Here is a 17,623-nt window from a genome sequence, read left to right as displayed (position 1 = left end):
GAGTATGGAACACTTACAACTGCATACAGTTGTCAGGAGCTAACAACAGCTATACTACAAGCAGTGCAGGCATTAGCAAATGTTGCAGAAACATCTCCTGCTTCTCCCGAGTATAAGGCTTATCCACCATTTGCCAAACAACATGAAGATTTGGATGCTTAAAGCCAAAGATCGTCAAATTTCTGATATGGAAGGAGAAAAGGACATCATCTTGTCTGGAAATCCTGAACTTTATCATTCAACTAGCTTTTGCATGTGACTCTGTGTGCGTGGATCTCACATACGCGTGAATTTCAAAAAATGCTGAAGCTTATTATCTGTGAGTAAATTGATATAAAAAATGAAGATGAAGCTGACAAAAGAGCACAACAGTAAAGAATTTGTGCATTTGTAAGCACAAATACAGATATTTGAAGCCCAAAATACCAATAGAACTGGATTGGGGGAACAACGTAGTGTATTTAAAGAAATTACAAAAATTGAAGTATTTATTTACATACAACATTTGGTGTTTTGCTCACAGGAGCCATTATAAACAAATTAACTGAGCTAGTGGCCCACAAGCAAGCTACGTAAAGTTGCGCATATGAGAAACAGTTCATCATAAGGTCGAGATTGGTGTTCGAAACATATGTTCTTGCAAGTTGTAGATGGTCATGGTGATGCATATGCTCACAGGAAACTGCATGTATCTGAAATGGAAAGTGAAATTGTTGGGGATGTGGGGTATGTGTGGTATGAAGACTACTTCACCAGCTCCACAGCCCATGAAAACTTAAGCCTCTATAATATTATTATGAAGCAACACTACTTTCAGGCAAGTTCCATCACATAGCTTTGGAGGGGTTAACTTCTGAAGCAGCATAATCGGAATACCCACTTTCAAAGCAATGTTATACATGGAGACTCCGGATGCAGAAATGGGAGTTAAGAAACCCAATCAGGTGAGTGGTAGCATTGTTCCCATCCAGAAATATGTTTATGGACTGATATAACACCTTGTTCCAATCAATTTTTTTCCAAAATGCTCTGGTTTATAGCAGGCGCTTGATCTTTTTGAGTGTCAGTATTGCTCTTTCATAAAGCCAAGAATTCTAAAGACGCATTATGTGGGATAGATCTCCATAAACAAACCAAATAAATTCCCCCACAGAAGGAACAATTAGACAAAGCTCTCTGGCAGGGTCACTAAACCATTCAATTCGGTCAACATAGCGTCACCAATTTTTAATAAAACATCCAAGAATTCTTGCACATGGGGACTGCCACCCACCTGAACCCTCATGTTCCACATAAGACTCATTTTCTGTACCTGAGGCCACTGCATGAAGCTTTTGAGACATGCGATCACCTCACCTGCTCTAGTTCCCTGAGTTATAATGGGTAGAGCCTGGTGGAAATCTCCACGAAATAAAGCAGTGATGCCTCCTACAACGTGATTGTTTGACTGGATGTCTTGCAGAGTGCGACTGACTGCCTCCACAGCATTTCTATATGCCATGGTGCATTCATCCCGAAGAGTTAGGCTACACAATCCAAGAATTTTTGCTTTGGTGCTATTTCGCGATACTGCACATACCGGGGTTTCATTTATGCATAGGTCCAAACATAGTGTGCACAGTTTTCTCTTGAGGCAGTAATGTAGCAGCAATTCCAGAAGATGCAACCGCTGATGGTATCTTCCCTTGCCTTCTGATTTCAGCCAGTAACAATTGTGTGGAGAAGGTTTTTGCCTGTACCGCCAGGGGTATCGATGAAAAAGGTTTCACTCTGTTGTTGATTAACACTCCATAATATTTTGTCATATACTCACTTTTGCACATCAGAAAGGATCCCAACTTTATTATTTATGATCACAGCCTTTGCAGTAGAACTATAATTTGTCTCTGCAGCATAATCGCGACTAACTTGTGGACGATCAGCAGTTTCCTGCAGTTCTGGAAGACTGTAATGACTCAAAGGATAGTCACCAATGGAAATAAAAATACCTTGAAGCAAGCAAAGGCAACGATTGGTGACACTCTCATCAGATTCTACTGTATCATTTCAATAAACAAGCCTAACTGAAAAAGAAAATCTTTTAATACATGTCACTGATATTTCTCCCATAACCTACAGCATGGGAAAGTCCACAAAACATCACCATAACTGCAAACAAATTGGCACAATCAGCTAGGACTTTCACCAATTACGGCATCTTTGAGCATTTCGTCCCACTTTCAGTCATCATCTAGCAGAACTTGTGCACTGCAAGCCACATGAATCGTTGAATGTTCAACGCCTTTCCAATTCGCAGAAATGAAAATGATGTGGCTCTGTGGACTGCGTGCAGCAAAAGGCGCAAGTAATAGCATTCACTGTTACTTGGATGAACAGTGTACACTCTACCTAATGCGACTGCTGATAAACGCCTGGAAACCCTGTCACTGGTTGACTGCGTCAGCATCAACTGAAAATGCCTCTTTGCTTGTCATAAGTGTAGTAGGATAGTACATCATTATACATATGAGTTTGAAGAAAACTATATTCCTTACAGAGATTGAAATAAGCTAAGAGTGTGGTATGGTGAGGATTTTCTATATGTTCCTGTATATTTTCCAGATTGAAATAGACTCACTGGCCATTTTCTAAATAAACATATAAGTGCATATTGGTAGGGTGTCATTCGTGAACAGGGAAACTCAATATCCATCACACTGCTTCCAATGTAGTAACATAGTAACCTTATTAATATTTGGTCACCTTGTCACGATATGCACTTTGAAAACCAAATGTTACCTGGTCATTTCCCTTACTCACATGACTCTATGCTAGCAAAGTATTCAACATTCAAGTGAGCTTCAAATGCACATAAAAGAACTGGTGAGGATTGTACTACCCATCAATCGCCTACTGCAACACAATCAACATGCATATTAACTTCAACCGCGAAACCACCATCTGAGGCGTCCAGCAGCGATTTGATGGATACCTGTTTTCACCAATAACACTTTTGTCAACTAAGGTTTTTGGGAGCCTCCTCGTGCAACGACCTTCTTTCTTGCAAGGCGAACTGGTATTTAATGAGCCACATGGACCATGAATTATGTTGGTTTTGACAGTCCTGTGCAGAATGGGCTCTGTGTCACGATTTGATATTTCGGTGCTAATAACTCGATCAATGTCATTGAGCCTAATCTTCTTTTAAAGCCACAAAAGGTTGTGTGAATGAGGCAAACACACTTTTGCCACTCTATCAAATACATATAGTATCGCATGCTCCAAATGCCTTTTCTTTTATAAGAAGGTCCATCAGGCATTTTTGTTTTAAATGAAATAATCGAGAAATCAAGTTGTGCCTTTTTTAGGAGACCTGGCTGACGAGCAAATTGTTCTCCATTTCAGGCCACTATGGCCTGGTGCTTATAGTAAAAAAAAATCTGCATCACCATATTTTCTAAAATATGCAAACACATCCTGACTAAGCTCATAAATATACCTGGGACCACCAATAAATGTGAAAGGGAGAATCATCATCCAACCGAAGCCTTCAGCATCAGAATTTTGCTGTAATAAGGTTGATGTAATTTTCTGTATTTAATTGTCTCTAACGAATGAGGAAGGATGCAAAACCGTTTAGTTTCAATTTCTGCATATATGTCAACTAAAAATTGGTCAAAAACATCTGTAAGCAGATATGTTCGTTCTCTCGCAGCTGAATTAGAAAACTGCACAGCAGAAGCTTTTATCATTAAAATTTGGAGCACCCATGTGAGGATAAACATTATTATATATTTACAAGTGGCAAAGGTCTTATCGATGAAACGCCTGCTCTACAAGCCTCTTCCATTTCCTTATGTTGAGTGCACTGTTTGTCCATTCAGTGTTTGTGTTCATCCTAGTTGTGCCCTTCAGATGTTATCTCTCCACCTATTTCTAGGTCTTCTTGTTCCTCTCGTTTCATGAATTGTTCTTCCAAATGCTATTTTAGGTAGTCTGTTTTCTGTCATTGTTGCTATATGGCCTGCCCCGTTCAACCTTCTCGTCTTTAGCACATCTATGATGTTACAGTGTTTGTATAGCTCTCTTAACGTTTCATTTTTTCTTTTCCTCCATTCCATGTTATCTTCATCATATACTGGACCAAAAATTTTTCTTTGTGTTTTTCTTTCAAATATTAACAGCTTTTCTTCATCTTTCTTTCTAAATATTAATGCTTCACATCCGTATAATGTTACTGGTATAATGGTTGATTGATACAAGCGGATTTAAAGTTAGTACTAAGTGACCTTTTCCGTAAGATTTTGATAAAACTAAAGAGTGTTTTGTTCGCTGTTGCTAGACAGGCATCTACTTCTATATCCATTCCATTACTGTTACTAAACGAACTCCGGAAGTACTTGAAGCAGTCAACTGTTTTGAAAGTGAATCCATCTACAGCCAAAGGTGCATCACTTTGGTTTTTCTTACTTATGACCAGATATTGTGTGTTTTCTTCACTAATATGTAATCCTGGTTTCTCAGCATTTTTGTAATAATTTTGCATCTTTTGATTAATTCTGTTCTGGAACTAGGCAAGTACGCAAGTCTAGTAATGTTCATCTTCTGCATTTGGATACCTGGTGGAATAGTTTTACTAAATTCTCTATCGATTTTCTCTAAGACGAGGTTAAATAAAATAGGTGAAATGGCGTCTCCTTGTCTGAGTCCAGTGAACACCTTAAAATTTTCTGTTTCTACTACAAATGCCTTAATACGACAAAATTTCATTTGTACAGATTTCAATTAATCTGATTAGCTTCAATGGTACTTCAAATTCCCTCATTATATTTAGAAGTGTCTGTTGGTGTATGCTACCATAGGCCTTTTTGCAATCTACAAATAATATGTGTACATCTACACTGAATTCCCCGCATTTTCAGTTATCTGTCTTAGAGTGAAAAGATGATTAATGTGGACCAATTCCTGTGGAAACCACATTGATGGTCACCAACTAATTCTTCAGTAATTGGAATCAGACTGTTTAACAGGTATGTTGGTAAGATTTTATAAGTAGCATCCAGTAAAGCAATTCCTTTATAGTTGTCACACACAAGGGGATCATTCTTCCTAAATATGGGGCATATAATTGTGGTTTTCCAGTCTGCAGGTATGGCTTTTGTCTTCCAAATTGTTTCTATTAAAGAGTCCTCCAGTTGTGATCCTCCATCCTTCAATAACTCAGCGCATATCTGGTCTTCACCACAAGACATGTTATTCTTTAATTTCTTTATGGCTTGTTTATTTACTTTACTGATGAGGTGGCTACTTGTACATCAACTAATCAGGTTCTTCAAATTTAAAGTAAGACTGTGGATCATTGCAGTTGAGTAATTGTGAAAAGTATGTCTTCCATTTTTTTTTTTTTTTTTTTTTTTTTTTTTTACGTCACTCCTCTTGCTCGTCACTATTTTTCCATGCTGATCCTATATAAACTGTTCTCTTTTAGTAAATTTACCCAAAGGTTTTTTAATATTTTGATACATCTGCCTTGCTCTGTTGTGTTTGAAATCATCCTCTCCTCCTTTTATCATATTGTTGTAATATTCCCTTTTCTCCTGTCTTAGGGTTTGTTGTGTTTCCTGGCAGATTTTGTAATATCTTTCCCTCAGTGTCATATTGTTCATTTCTGTAATCCACACTTTTCTCGCATTTCTTCTCTCCAGAATTTTTTGTTGACACTATTTGTTAAACCAAATTTTGTTAGGCCATTTTCTTTTTCCTATAACTTTGGAAGATACTTCCTGAGTACTGTTCTTCAGGTATCTCCATCTGCTTTTGACATCTTGTTCCCTAATGGAAAGTCTAGTTTTTGTTAGGTTGCTTTACATTTCTTTGATTAAGTTTTCTTTTGTAGATTCTTCAGCCAGATTTCCTAAGTTACATCTAGTAATTTCCGCTCTATTTCCATTTATTTACACTACACACAGCAAATTTATAGCCATCTTCACCTCCACAAAATATTAATGAATATTGTAACAAATCATAAGCCTGATTTGTTTCACTGATATGCTGAAGACAATCATTGCAAGTACATAACACAATGTCTCTATCACATCCCTGGTTGACTAACGGGCAGCGACTTCATTTGTAGCTGGTGCATTACAACGACCCGGGTGAGGTTCTCTGTCTTTTCTCAGCTGCAAGTAGAAACTTGCAGTTATTGCACTCCTCATTTGGAACTGATTGCAATACTGCTTCAAAGCTGTTGACATAAGGGTTCACACTGTGTAGTATACTTTGCAGGCTTCTTACCAAACCTGAGTTTAAATTACAAATATCTAACTCCTGCCTGGTCTAGGTAATTAGCTACAAAATAAATTCGTAAAAACCTTGGGACATTAACTGGCGACAAAGAGCCATTCAAATAGTATACTTGGTCCTGTACCTTAGAAGTACACATAAACACTCCTTCACTGATCTGATTCGCTCCAAAAGAAGTCAGTTGGAAAGCACTGTTGTGGTCCCTGAGTTCTCCAAAAAATGTTTTGACAGCAGATTCTATACATATACTAACTCTTTCAATTGTTCTGGTGGGTCTTGTAGTCTTTCTAGGAAAACTTTGCCAGATGAACAACACATTCCCTTGGGTTCTCGGTGCCACTTCAAAACACTCGTGCATGGTGAACCATGGCGGATGATGTTTGTCATCAGAAGTGCCTTTGCAAAAATAATCCACTCTGTGCACATCCATTAACAATTCCTATTTCCTTCTTACATGGTGAAAAAACACTGAGAAATCTTGTAAACTATATATCCCAAGGATTTCGAACAACATAAACTATTTTAATTCAAACAAGCTACATGTGCACACAAGTCCACAAACACACATATTATTTTTAAATATACAATCCAATAACGCATACTACAAGAGTTTTCAAGTGTCTTCCAATGTAGAGCTTCTGCAAAGTATTTCTGTGAAAGTGGTACTATACAGTACTAATAGGGATCTTTGTGAAATGGTGCAAAATGTCTTATTCAACTGCAGTTTCCTCACTAACATGTTGAAATGTCCATTGATACTCAAGGAAAAGTTGTGCTTTTAGTTTAATAGTATGCTGAGAGAGCATAACCACTTGTGTGCTGTATTATAAAGTCTTGCATCCTTTTCTAAAATTACAAGAACTGATATAATTACTTAATATCCAAAAGGATGAAACACACCAACAGAAGACCTTTTTCTGCAAGCATTACCGTTCAAGAAAATTTTGTATGCAAAAGAACTAATATTTGCTTAGCCAACTGGTACTGAAAAGAACTTTCACAAAGCGTAACTACTGTGGTAACCACCCAATCACAAATAAAGGCATCTAACATAGTAGAGTTGTTAACTACAATACATTCTTTGTTCTTATTTCTGTCAAAACCAATGGAAAGCAACAATTCTTTACACACGTCAGAGTCTTATGTTGATGAAATGGTAGCAAATACAATATTTACCTGATTACAAGAAGAGCTTTTTTCCCAAATTCGTCATTTGAAAAATACAAGGTTATCTTACATTTTCAGATTAAGCTATTGCTGCTGAAGTCGACATTTTTACATTGTGGAAGAGATTAATATAAGGGTTGTCTTCATTTACAGACAAAGCTTTGGCAGTTGACATCACATGCTGATTTATTTTGATGAATGTGGAAGGGTTGGAGGGGAAACAGTGACACCACCTGGGCTGAGAACTAGGACAAAATTGAGGAGGGGAATGGGGAGCAGACAGCAAATTTTGTCATGCTGCCAACCATGGGAATGTACGCCACATTCCTCGGTTTCTGGTGAACGTCAACCACATTTCAAGTGCAGTTTTCCTGAATCCATTTGCAGTCTCAATTCAACTGACTTTAAAATTGGACGGATACTCAACAATGATCCTCACCGTGTGGCATGATGGAAGGAAAAGGGGTATGCCAACCACCAGTTCTACACAACCTATGAGAACAGTGGGCAGACACCTTGCTCGGAAAAAAAGAGACAAAGGGATATTGTTGCATTCTCACATCAACATAGATGTGACATCCACTATGCTTTCAAAAAAAACAACTGTATTCTCAATTCCCATTATAAACGCAACCTCAGAAATCACCACATACTCGGAAGAACCAGTCGAATGCTTGTGACAACCATTATTACAAATTTCATTGTTGCTTGTTTCACTCAAGCAACTGCAGCTCTGCTATAAGGTCCCACACCAGCTAATACCTCAGAAATAATCACGACATATACAGAAGAAACAGCTTAATATTAAACTTCCTGGCAGATTAAAACTGTGTGCCCGACCGAGACTCGAACTCGGGACCTTTGCCTGTCGCGGGCAGTTCTGCAAGATTCGCAGGAGAGCTTCTGTAAAGTTTGGAAGGTAGGAGACGAGATACTGGCAGAAGTAAAGCTGTGAGTACCGGGCGTGAGTCGTGCTTCGGTAGCTCAGTTGGTAGAGCACTTGCCCGCAAAAGGCAAAGGTCCCAAGTTCAAGTCTCGGTCGGGCACACAGTTTTAATCTTTCAGGAAGTTTCATATCAGTGCACACTCCGCTGCAGAGTGAAAATCTCATTCTGGAAGCTTAATATTGACAAAAGTTACACAGCAGACACCACCATGTAACTTATTTATATGCGTAACACACATCAAAATACATGTCAGAGACTTGCCCATTATCTAATGAATATTTTCTAAAATTATACTGCAGTTTTACTTTTTATGATGGAAAGAATGTTAGATATGGCAAAGTGCATTTAAATATGGTGTACATGCAAATATTAAGTCATGCTAGGTCAGTCTGATACCACAACAATTACTTCATATTTACATTTCACCGGCTTCATCAACTCATAAACCTTCTTTATCTTGGACCACACTACAGATCAGTCTGTCACAACAACCAAGATTTCAGGACAGGGTCCAATATCACACACTAGCTCCAAGAATTGCGCTAGATAATATCAGTAATTATTATTATTTTTATTAGTATCAATAACTTCGCATTTTTCTACTACTACTACTACTACTACTACTACTACCACCATTAATATTAAAAATAGTGATATCACAAAAAACTGGCGTAAATAGTAAGCAAAAAAGGCAGTGGAGCTACAAAGTAACATAAACTGTTTCTTTTTTGTTTACTTTATTTCTCAATGTATTATCAAATGCAGATAATCAATAAATGGCATTATGTTTAGAATAGATATAAGATTAACTCTTTTGGCAGATACTTCACATCTATAAAAGTTTGTAATTTTCATTAGTCAGAAAATGTTAAAAATAAAATTTTCTCATTGAGACTCTTACAAAAATGTATACTCAGGTAAATATGTTTATCTACATTATTGGATGAAGAGCTTTCTATAGGCATAACAATGTTAATTTGTCATCCTAAACTCAGTAACATTAGCTGCAGGCTATAGTAAGGTGAATAATAAACCTGCTATGAACAAATCACACAGTAGCAAAAATAGTGAACTATCAAACCACACTCAAATTTGCTATACATTAAAGACAAAACCTAAATGATGTAAGAATTCTCTCTCAAATGTACCACATTTATTGCTTTCTCAGCTGCTATGATGTGCGCGCGCTAATGCTCCCACACGCACAAAATTGTATTAAGACAAGTTTTAGGAAAGTAAATTTCTATTGTTATTAGTTCACTCTATCGAAAATATACCTTTCCATCCATGGTCTTTCCCTGTTGTTTATTCTTTTCTTCCTCTTCTTTGATAGACTGAAAACAAAACAAGAAAATTATGTGTAACTTGTTCATTACGAAAATATGACACACAGTGAAGTTAGCAGACAAGAACAGGAAGAAAACATGGAGAAAATAAAGGTTTTGTGAATATATGTTGAACTGATAAACCAGAGGAAACGTATTGGTAACAAATAAAGAGGATGGAAACACTGATGCAAGGTAAGTATTCTCGACCTGCCAAAGAGTATTAGCATTTCCACAATCAGGATATCATCCACCTTCATTGGCACTAACTTAGGCTGATTCACTTTAAACAATTTCAATCCTTGGCATCACAATGGATAATATTTTGAGGAATAAGTTTAATCAAAAAGGATATTGTGTGTGTGAATTCCTAAGGGACCAAACTGCCAAGGTCATCAGTCCCTGGGCCGCACAATCTGTAACATGGCACCTCAAACTACACGGCATAAAGGATATTTTTAGTACAAAACTATGCCATGTGGATAATTTGTAATATTAATTCATGTTGATCACTACTGTAGTTAAAATGCTGGGGAGTCATTTGGTAACTGCAGTACATTTACTCAAAACTGCAGTATATTTACTCTCTGATGAAATGTGCTGTTAACAACACACAAGTTTTTCAAAGGAATAGATGCACATATCAGAGTGCATAGGAAATAGACAAGTTACTTATGGGGAAACTTTGTCATTATCTAGCATCCAAATTAATGTGTGTTACCCTGCAGCATGCATTTTCAACATATTTCTGGAGGGTCAAAAAGGGAGGTAGGGAGAGCTACATATTCTCAAGCCGAAGTTGAAAGCATTTCTTTGGGGAAATTTATTCCCTGTACGCTATTTACAGTTGAGCTGACTGTTACTGATAGTAAAATTAATGGAATTCGGAGAAATTAAATAATGGAAAGTAAGGCTGGAATAACAACAATATTATCTGAAAGGACAGATTTGCTACTCACCATATACAGGAGACACCGAGTTGCAGGCAGGCACAACAAAAAGACTACTGTACATTTAAGCTTTCAGCCAAAAGGCCTTCTTCTGAAGCAGAAAACACACACAATTACACAAGCGCAACTCACACACGTGTCTCTGGCCGCAGTGGCCAGAGAGAGTCATCTGTGTGTATTTGGGCTTATTTGAACATGTGTGTGTTTTCTAGTTCAGAAGAAGGCCCTTTGGCTGAAAACTTATATGTATAGAAGTCTTTTCTTAGTGTCTGTCTACAACCCAACATCTCCTCTATATGGTGAGAAGCAATCCATCATTTTCATAATAATGTTGAAATTTAAAAGATATTTTTGTAATTAGTACACAGAATAGTCTCCTAAAGTATATTTTCCTAAATTTCTCCAATAGACTGTAAGGACGGTTTAGTAACAACAGGTCAAATTCAACAGCTTCCCTATCCTCTTGTTATTGCTAACTTGGAATTAACATATTACTGAACTATGAGACACCACTGTTGCCCAGTACTTCACGAGGCAAAATTTGTAGTGCTGCTGATAGATACATATAAACTCAAAAGTGACAGCACACTACTTAGCTTTCAGCACTAATAGTTCCTTCCTCAGGGAGAAGTATAGGTTAAAGGACGTTACAAAGGAAGGGCAGGTCACTCAGACCCCAAGATACGAGGGATACACCGTTCATCACACTACAGATGGGTCTAATCTTCCTCTGCCTATCCTCTTCTACCTGAGGAAGACATTCTTAGATACGAAAACTAGGATAGCCTTGTTACTTCTACTTTTATGTGCATCCTTTGGCAACACTAAATATTTTGCCTCCAAAATTACGAACTAGAAAGCAATTCTGTATCATAATTTGTTACTTTTCTCAATCAAATTATCTTTTGATAAATTTGACATATTATGCAGCATTATTATTAATAACAATTATTACCGCTATTATTATTATTATTATTATCATAGCTAACACTTGGTTCAAGACTCATAAAAGAAGGTTGTATACATGGAAGAATCTTGGAGATACTAGAAGGTATCAGACAGATTATATAATGATAAGACAGAGATTTAGGAACCAGGTTTTAAATTGTAAGACATTTCCAGGGGCAGATGTGGACTCTGACCACAATCTATTGGTTATCAACTGTAGATTAAAACTGAAGAAACTGCAAAAAGGTGGTAATTTAAGGAGATGGGACCTGGATAAATCGACTAAACCAGAGGTTGTACAGAGTTTCAGGGAGAGCATAAGGTAACAATTGACAGGAATGGGGGAAAGAAATACAGTAGAAGAAGAATGGGTAGCTCTGAGGGATGAAGTAGTGAAGGCAGCAAAAGATCAAGTAGGTAAAAAGACGAGGGCTAGTAGAAATCCTTGGGTAACAGAAGAAATATTGAATTTAATTGATGAGAGGAGAAAATATACAAATACAGTAAATGAAGCAGGCAAAAAGGAATACAAACGTCTCAAAAATGAGATCGATAGGAAGTGCAAAATGGCTAAGCAGGGATGGCTAGAGGACAATGTAAGGGCGTAGAGGCTTATCTCACTAGGGGCACGATAGATACTGCCTACAGGAAAATTAAAGAGACCTTTGGAGAAAAGAGAGCCACTTGTATGAATATCAAGAGCTCAGATGGAAACCCAGTTCTAAGAAAAGAAGGGAAAGCATAAAGGTGGAAGGAGTATACAGAGGGTCTATACAAGGGCGATGTACTTGAGGACAATATTATGGAAATGGAAGAGGATGTACATGAAGATGAAATGGGAGATACGATACTGTGTGAAGAGTTTGACAGAGCACTGAAAGACCTGAGTCGAAACAAGGCCCCGGGAGTAGACAACATTCCATTAGAACTACTGACGGCCTTGGGAGAGCCAGTCCTGACAAAACTCTACCATCTGCTGAGCAAGATGTATGAGACAGGCGAAATACCCTCAGACTTCAAGATGAATATAATAATTCCAATCCCAAAGAAAGCAGGTGTTGACAGATGTGAAAACTATCAATTTAATAAGTCACAGCTGCAAAATACTAATGCAAATTCTTTACAGACGAATGGAAAAACTGGTAGAAGGTGACCTCGGGGAAGATCAGTTTGGATTCCGTAGAAATGTTGGAACACGTGAGGCAATACTGATCTTACGACTTATCTTAGAAGAAAGATTAAGGAAATGCAAACCTACGTTTCTAGCATTTGTAAACTTAGAGAAAGCTTTTGACAATGTTGACTGGAATACTCTCTTTCAAATTCTAAAGGTGGCAGGGGTAAAATACAGGGAGCAAAAGGCTATTTACAATTTGTACAGAAACCAGATGGCAGCTATAAGAGTTGAGGGACATGAAAGGGAAGCAGTGGTTGGGAAGGGAGTGAGACAGGGTTTTAGTCTCTCCCAATGTTATTCAATCTGTATATTGAGCAAGCAGTAAAGGAAACAAAAGAAAAATTTGGTGTAGGTATTAAAATCTATGGAGAAGAAATAAAAACTTTGAGGTTCGCCGATGACATTGTAATTCTGTCAGAGACAGCAAAGGACTTGGAAGAGCAGTTGAACGGAATGGATAGTGTCTTGAAAGGAGGATATAAGATGAACATCAACAAAAGCCAAACAAGGATAATGGAATGCATTCGAATTAAGTTGGGTGATGCTGAGGGAATTAGATTAGGAAATGAGACACTTAAAGTAGTAAAGGAGTTTTGCTATTTGGGGAGCAAAATAACTCATGATGGTCGAAGTAGAGAGGATATAAAATGTAGACTGGCAATGGCAAGGAAAGCTTTTCTGAAGAAGAGAAATTAGTTAACATCAAGTATAGATTTAAGTGTCAGGAAGTCATTTCTGAAAGTATTTGTATGGAGTGTAGCCATGTATGGAAATGAAACATGGACGATAAATAGTTTGGACAAAAAGAGAACAGAAGCTTTCGAAATGTGGTGCCACAGAAGAATGCTGAAGATTAGATGGGAAGGTCACATAACTAATGAGGAGGTATTGAATAGAATTGGGGAGAAGAGGAGTTTGTGGCACAACATGACAAGAAGAAGGGACCAGTTGGTAGGACATGTTCTGAGGCACCAGGGGATCACAAATTTAGCATTGGATGGCAGTGTGGAGGGTAAAAATCATAGAGGGAGAGCAAGAGATGAATAAACTAAGCAGAGTCAGAAGGATGTAGGTTGCAATAAGTACTCGGAGATGGAGAAGCTTGCACATGATATAGTAGTATGGAGAGCTGCATCAAACCAGTTCAAGACTGAAGACCATAACAACAACAATTATTATTAATGAAGGTAACTGCTGTTTATTTAGGTAATTATTTGTTAGTGATCATCCAGAAGTAATCTGAAATAATTACACTGTTCCAAATAAATATCCTATTCAGCATAAAAGTAATAACTAATTTTTTAATTGCTGCTGTTGCTGCTGCTTTACCTGCTCAATAAAGGTCTCCTGTAGGCCTTTCCTCCATGCATTACTGTCATCACTGACATGCATGCATGCATGCATGCCACTCTTCCATGTTTTCTACACTCACCTATCACTGTTTCATTCACTGCCATATGCAATTTACCCTGTGTTGTGACTATGTTTACAAGAGCCACTAAAAATTTACATTCATTACTGGTCATAATTTTTCCACCACAGGTAAGTGGTTGGCTTGTCTAGTGGCACAATGGAGGACCTCTGTTAGGTCTAGAGGGTTTTTTTCCTGGTGTGAGCTCTGGAATCTGTCCCCACTGTCAATTACAACTTTAATTACCTATTTTAAGGAACAGTGACTCCAGTTTCAAAAACTGAGACTGCTCCCTACAAGACCCTTGAGGACTACTGTCCAATGATACATTAAGCAGAATTCAAATCAGCAGAAAGCACAACAGCAGCTAAGGGTTCAGTTTTTAGTATAAGAGCTTCACTGTCCTCGAAAGGACCTGTACAAACCATCTGTGTATACCTAGTACTGCTGTGCTGGATGCATGACCAAAAGACGATGAAATATTCTGTCCATAAGGAAAATATCAAGTCTGGCCTAAGCAGCTAGAGATAGCCACCGTGTGTGTGAGGTGCACCTACTTGTATGTGTGTATCTGTTTTTCCTTCATTCTGAAGAGGGCTTTGGTTGAAAGCTTAGTGTGCAACAGTCTTTCCATTTTGCCTGTCTGCAACTCAACGTGTCATCTTTACAGTGAATAGCAATCTATCCTCTTTGATATTAATATTAAAACTTCAAGAATCTCTTACAAACCTAGTGATCTTTTTTTTTTTTTTTTTTTTTTTTTTTGCCATAATCTTTTCAATGCATTCATATAATTTCTGTATATTATTTCCCAAATTTCAATTACTTTTGGCTAGTACCCTTTATTACTAGGACCTGTAAATTACTGCTACTCATTTAGAATTGTATAACATGGCTCTTTGTGATGTGGAAGCATAAGCTACCATTATGTATGCTGCACTATCACATAAACTTCCCCCTACGGTTAACATCTACGCTTAATCATTGCAGCAGATATTGCAGTTGTTAAAAAGTGTTGTATGTCTTTGCTACACAACATAAATACACGAAGAGTATGTGTACAGAATGCTGTATTTAATGTTCTTTCTTCCACTTCTTTCTTTCTTATGCACAGTTAAAGTACAGTTTGAACTTATTAGCTAGGTCTGACAGCTTCCTTCTGTTCTTCTCTTTTCACAATCTCTCCTACAATTTACTATGTTGTTTCTAGTGTTCCTCTGCCCACTGTTTTTGAGTAGTCCTTTTAGCTTTCTCTGGGAATGTGTGATTTTCAACTAGGATTCCAAAGGCTTTGTGTTCTCTGATGGTATCTTTTGTGGCATTCATTTAAGTCCCGCTTAATTTCTTTTAATCTAGTGTTGTCTATTCCACAGATGTGACCATACAATCTATGTACAGCATCAGTAAACCTGCTTACTGCTGTGCATAGGTCTATATTTTTCTTTTAATCTGCATGCCATTTAAATTAATGGAATCACAACTTTTCCCGAGAATTTTTCGTTTCTCCTTTCTAATTCCATTAGTTTTTGAGTTGCCTCCTAGAGACGTAGTTCCTCAAGACATGTAATACTCCAGGCACAACAGTCTTGTAACATTGAAGTTCCGCATTAGGGGGTATCACTGATTTATTGTTACTTCATAATATTTTACACTTATTTTAAGCCATCCCCCCCCCCCCCCCCTCTGAACACAGAATGAAGCACCAAAATTTACATTTAGGGATTATATGCCACCTGACCTTTGTAAATGATTTTTGAAGTTGTTCCATATTGCAGCCATTCAGAAAGCACAACACATTGTTATCTCAATGCGAGAACTACTTAACAGTGGCCTTATTGGGCCAAAATTTTATATATATATATATATATATAAAAAGAAAGATGATGAGACTTACCAAACAAAAGCGCTGGCAGGTCGATAGACACACAAACAAACACAAACATACACACAAAAATCTAGCTTTCGCAACCAACGGTTGCCTCATCAGGAAAGAGGGAAGGAGAAGGAAAGACAAAAGGATATGGGTTTTAAGGGAGAGGGTAAGGAGTCATTCCAATCCCGGGAGCGGAAAGACTTACCTTAGGGGGAAAAAAGGACAGGTATACACTCGCACACACACACATATCCATCCACATATCTCCCTTAAAACCCATATCCTTTTGTCTTTCCTTCTCCTTCCCTCTTTCCTGACGAGGCAACCGTTGGTTGCGAAAGCTAGATTTTTGTGTGTATGTTTGTGTTTGTTTGTGTGTCTATCGACCTGCCAGCGCTTTTGTTTGGTAAGTCTCATCATCTTTCTTTTTAAATATATTTTCCCACGTGGAATGTTTCCCTCTATATATATATATATATATATATATATATATATATATATATATATATATATATATATATATATATATACCAAATGAAAGTGCTGGCAGGTCGACAGACACACAAACTAATACAAACATACACACAAAATTCAAGCTTTCGCAACAAGTCTGCTTGTGTCTGTATATGTGTGGATGGATATGTGTGTGTGTGCGAGTGTATACCCGTCCTTTTTTCCCCCTGATGTAAGTCTTTCCGCTCCCGGGACTGGAATGACTTCTTACCCTCTCCCTTAAAACCCACATCCTTTCGTCTTTCCCTCTCCTTCCCTCTTTCCTGATGAGGCAACAGTTTGTTGCGAAAGCTTGAATTTTGTGTGTATGTTTGTGTTAGTTTGTGTGTCTGTCGACCTGACAGCACTTTCATTTGGTAAGTCACATCATCTTTGTTTTTAGGTGTGTGTCTATATATATATATATATATATATATATATATATATATATATATATATATATATTTTATGGAAAAAATTGCCAAACATAGTATCAAATCTGGTTTAACTGTCTCATCACCCCTGATCCCATCTCATTTCTCTCACTGATATTTTGTTCATACAGTTTGATAATGCCCTATAATATCACTGCTTTTTATTAATTAAATATTGTATACTGTAAGGCTTTTTAATAACACAGCACATTTTACAGTATAATTTATAGTTAAGCCTGGTTACTTATTACTGTCAGAACTCGGAATATGAGAAGGGTTAGTTTTTCCAGATGTGATGCACTGAAATAAAATGTCAGCCATTCATTCTCCTCATTTTTGGTTGGTTTTACATAACAACAGGGTTTAAAATGCTCTACAGATGTATTTAATACAGAATTTAATTTCATGTGCACATTGTCTACTTTTTCCTCCAAATTTTTCTTAAACAATTTGACTGATTTTCCCAACTGAGTATCACAGTATTCTTTATTACCCGCAACTAAACGACCAGAAAGCCCACTGTTACACTTGACAATTCTTTGAAGATAACTGAATCTGAGAACCAAGGGTTTGCACCTCATTCTTTTGATCCCAATGGGGATGTGGTTCATAGCCTC

General features: G+C 37.4%; 1 protein-coding gene across 2 annotated transcripts in view; it reads right to left on the bottom strand.

Moving 5' to 3' along the window:
• LOC126187983 (arginine--tRNA ligase, cytoplasmic) overlaps positions 1–17,623 on the bottom strand; it is a 152,024-nt gene that overhangs the window by 130,636 nt on the left and 3,765 nt on the right. For both annotated transcript variants that reach the window (XM_049929387.1, XM_049929386.1), the window contains exon 4: positions 9,674–9,730. In XM_049929387.1, coding sequence (XP_049785344.1) covers positions 9,674–9,685 — 12 coding nt within the window. In that variant the 5' untranslated portion in view covers positions 9,686–9,730. The remainder of the gene's footprint in view (positions 1–9,673; positions 9,731–17,623) is intronic.

The sequence above is a fragment of the Schistocerca cancellata genome, chromosome 5 (assembly GCF_023864275.1).
Source record: "Schistocerca cancellata isolate TAMUIC-IGC-003103 chromosome 5, iqSchCanc2.1, whole genome shotgun sequence".
NCBI lineage: Eukaryota > Metazoa > Arthropoda > Insecta > Orthoptera > Acrididae > Schistocerca > Schistocerca cancellata.
Note: the sequence above shows the minus strand (reverse complement) of the source record. Positions and strands in the feature narration are given on the sequence as shown.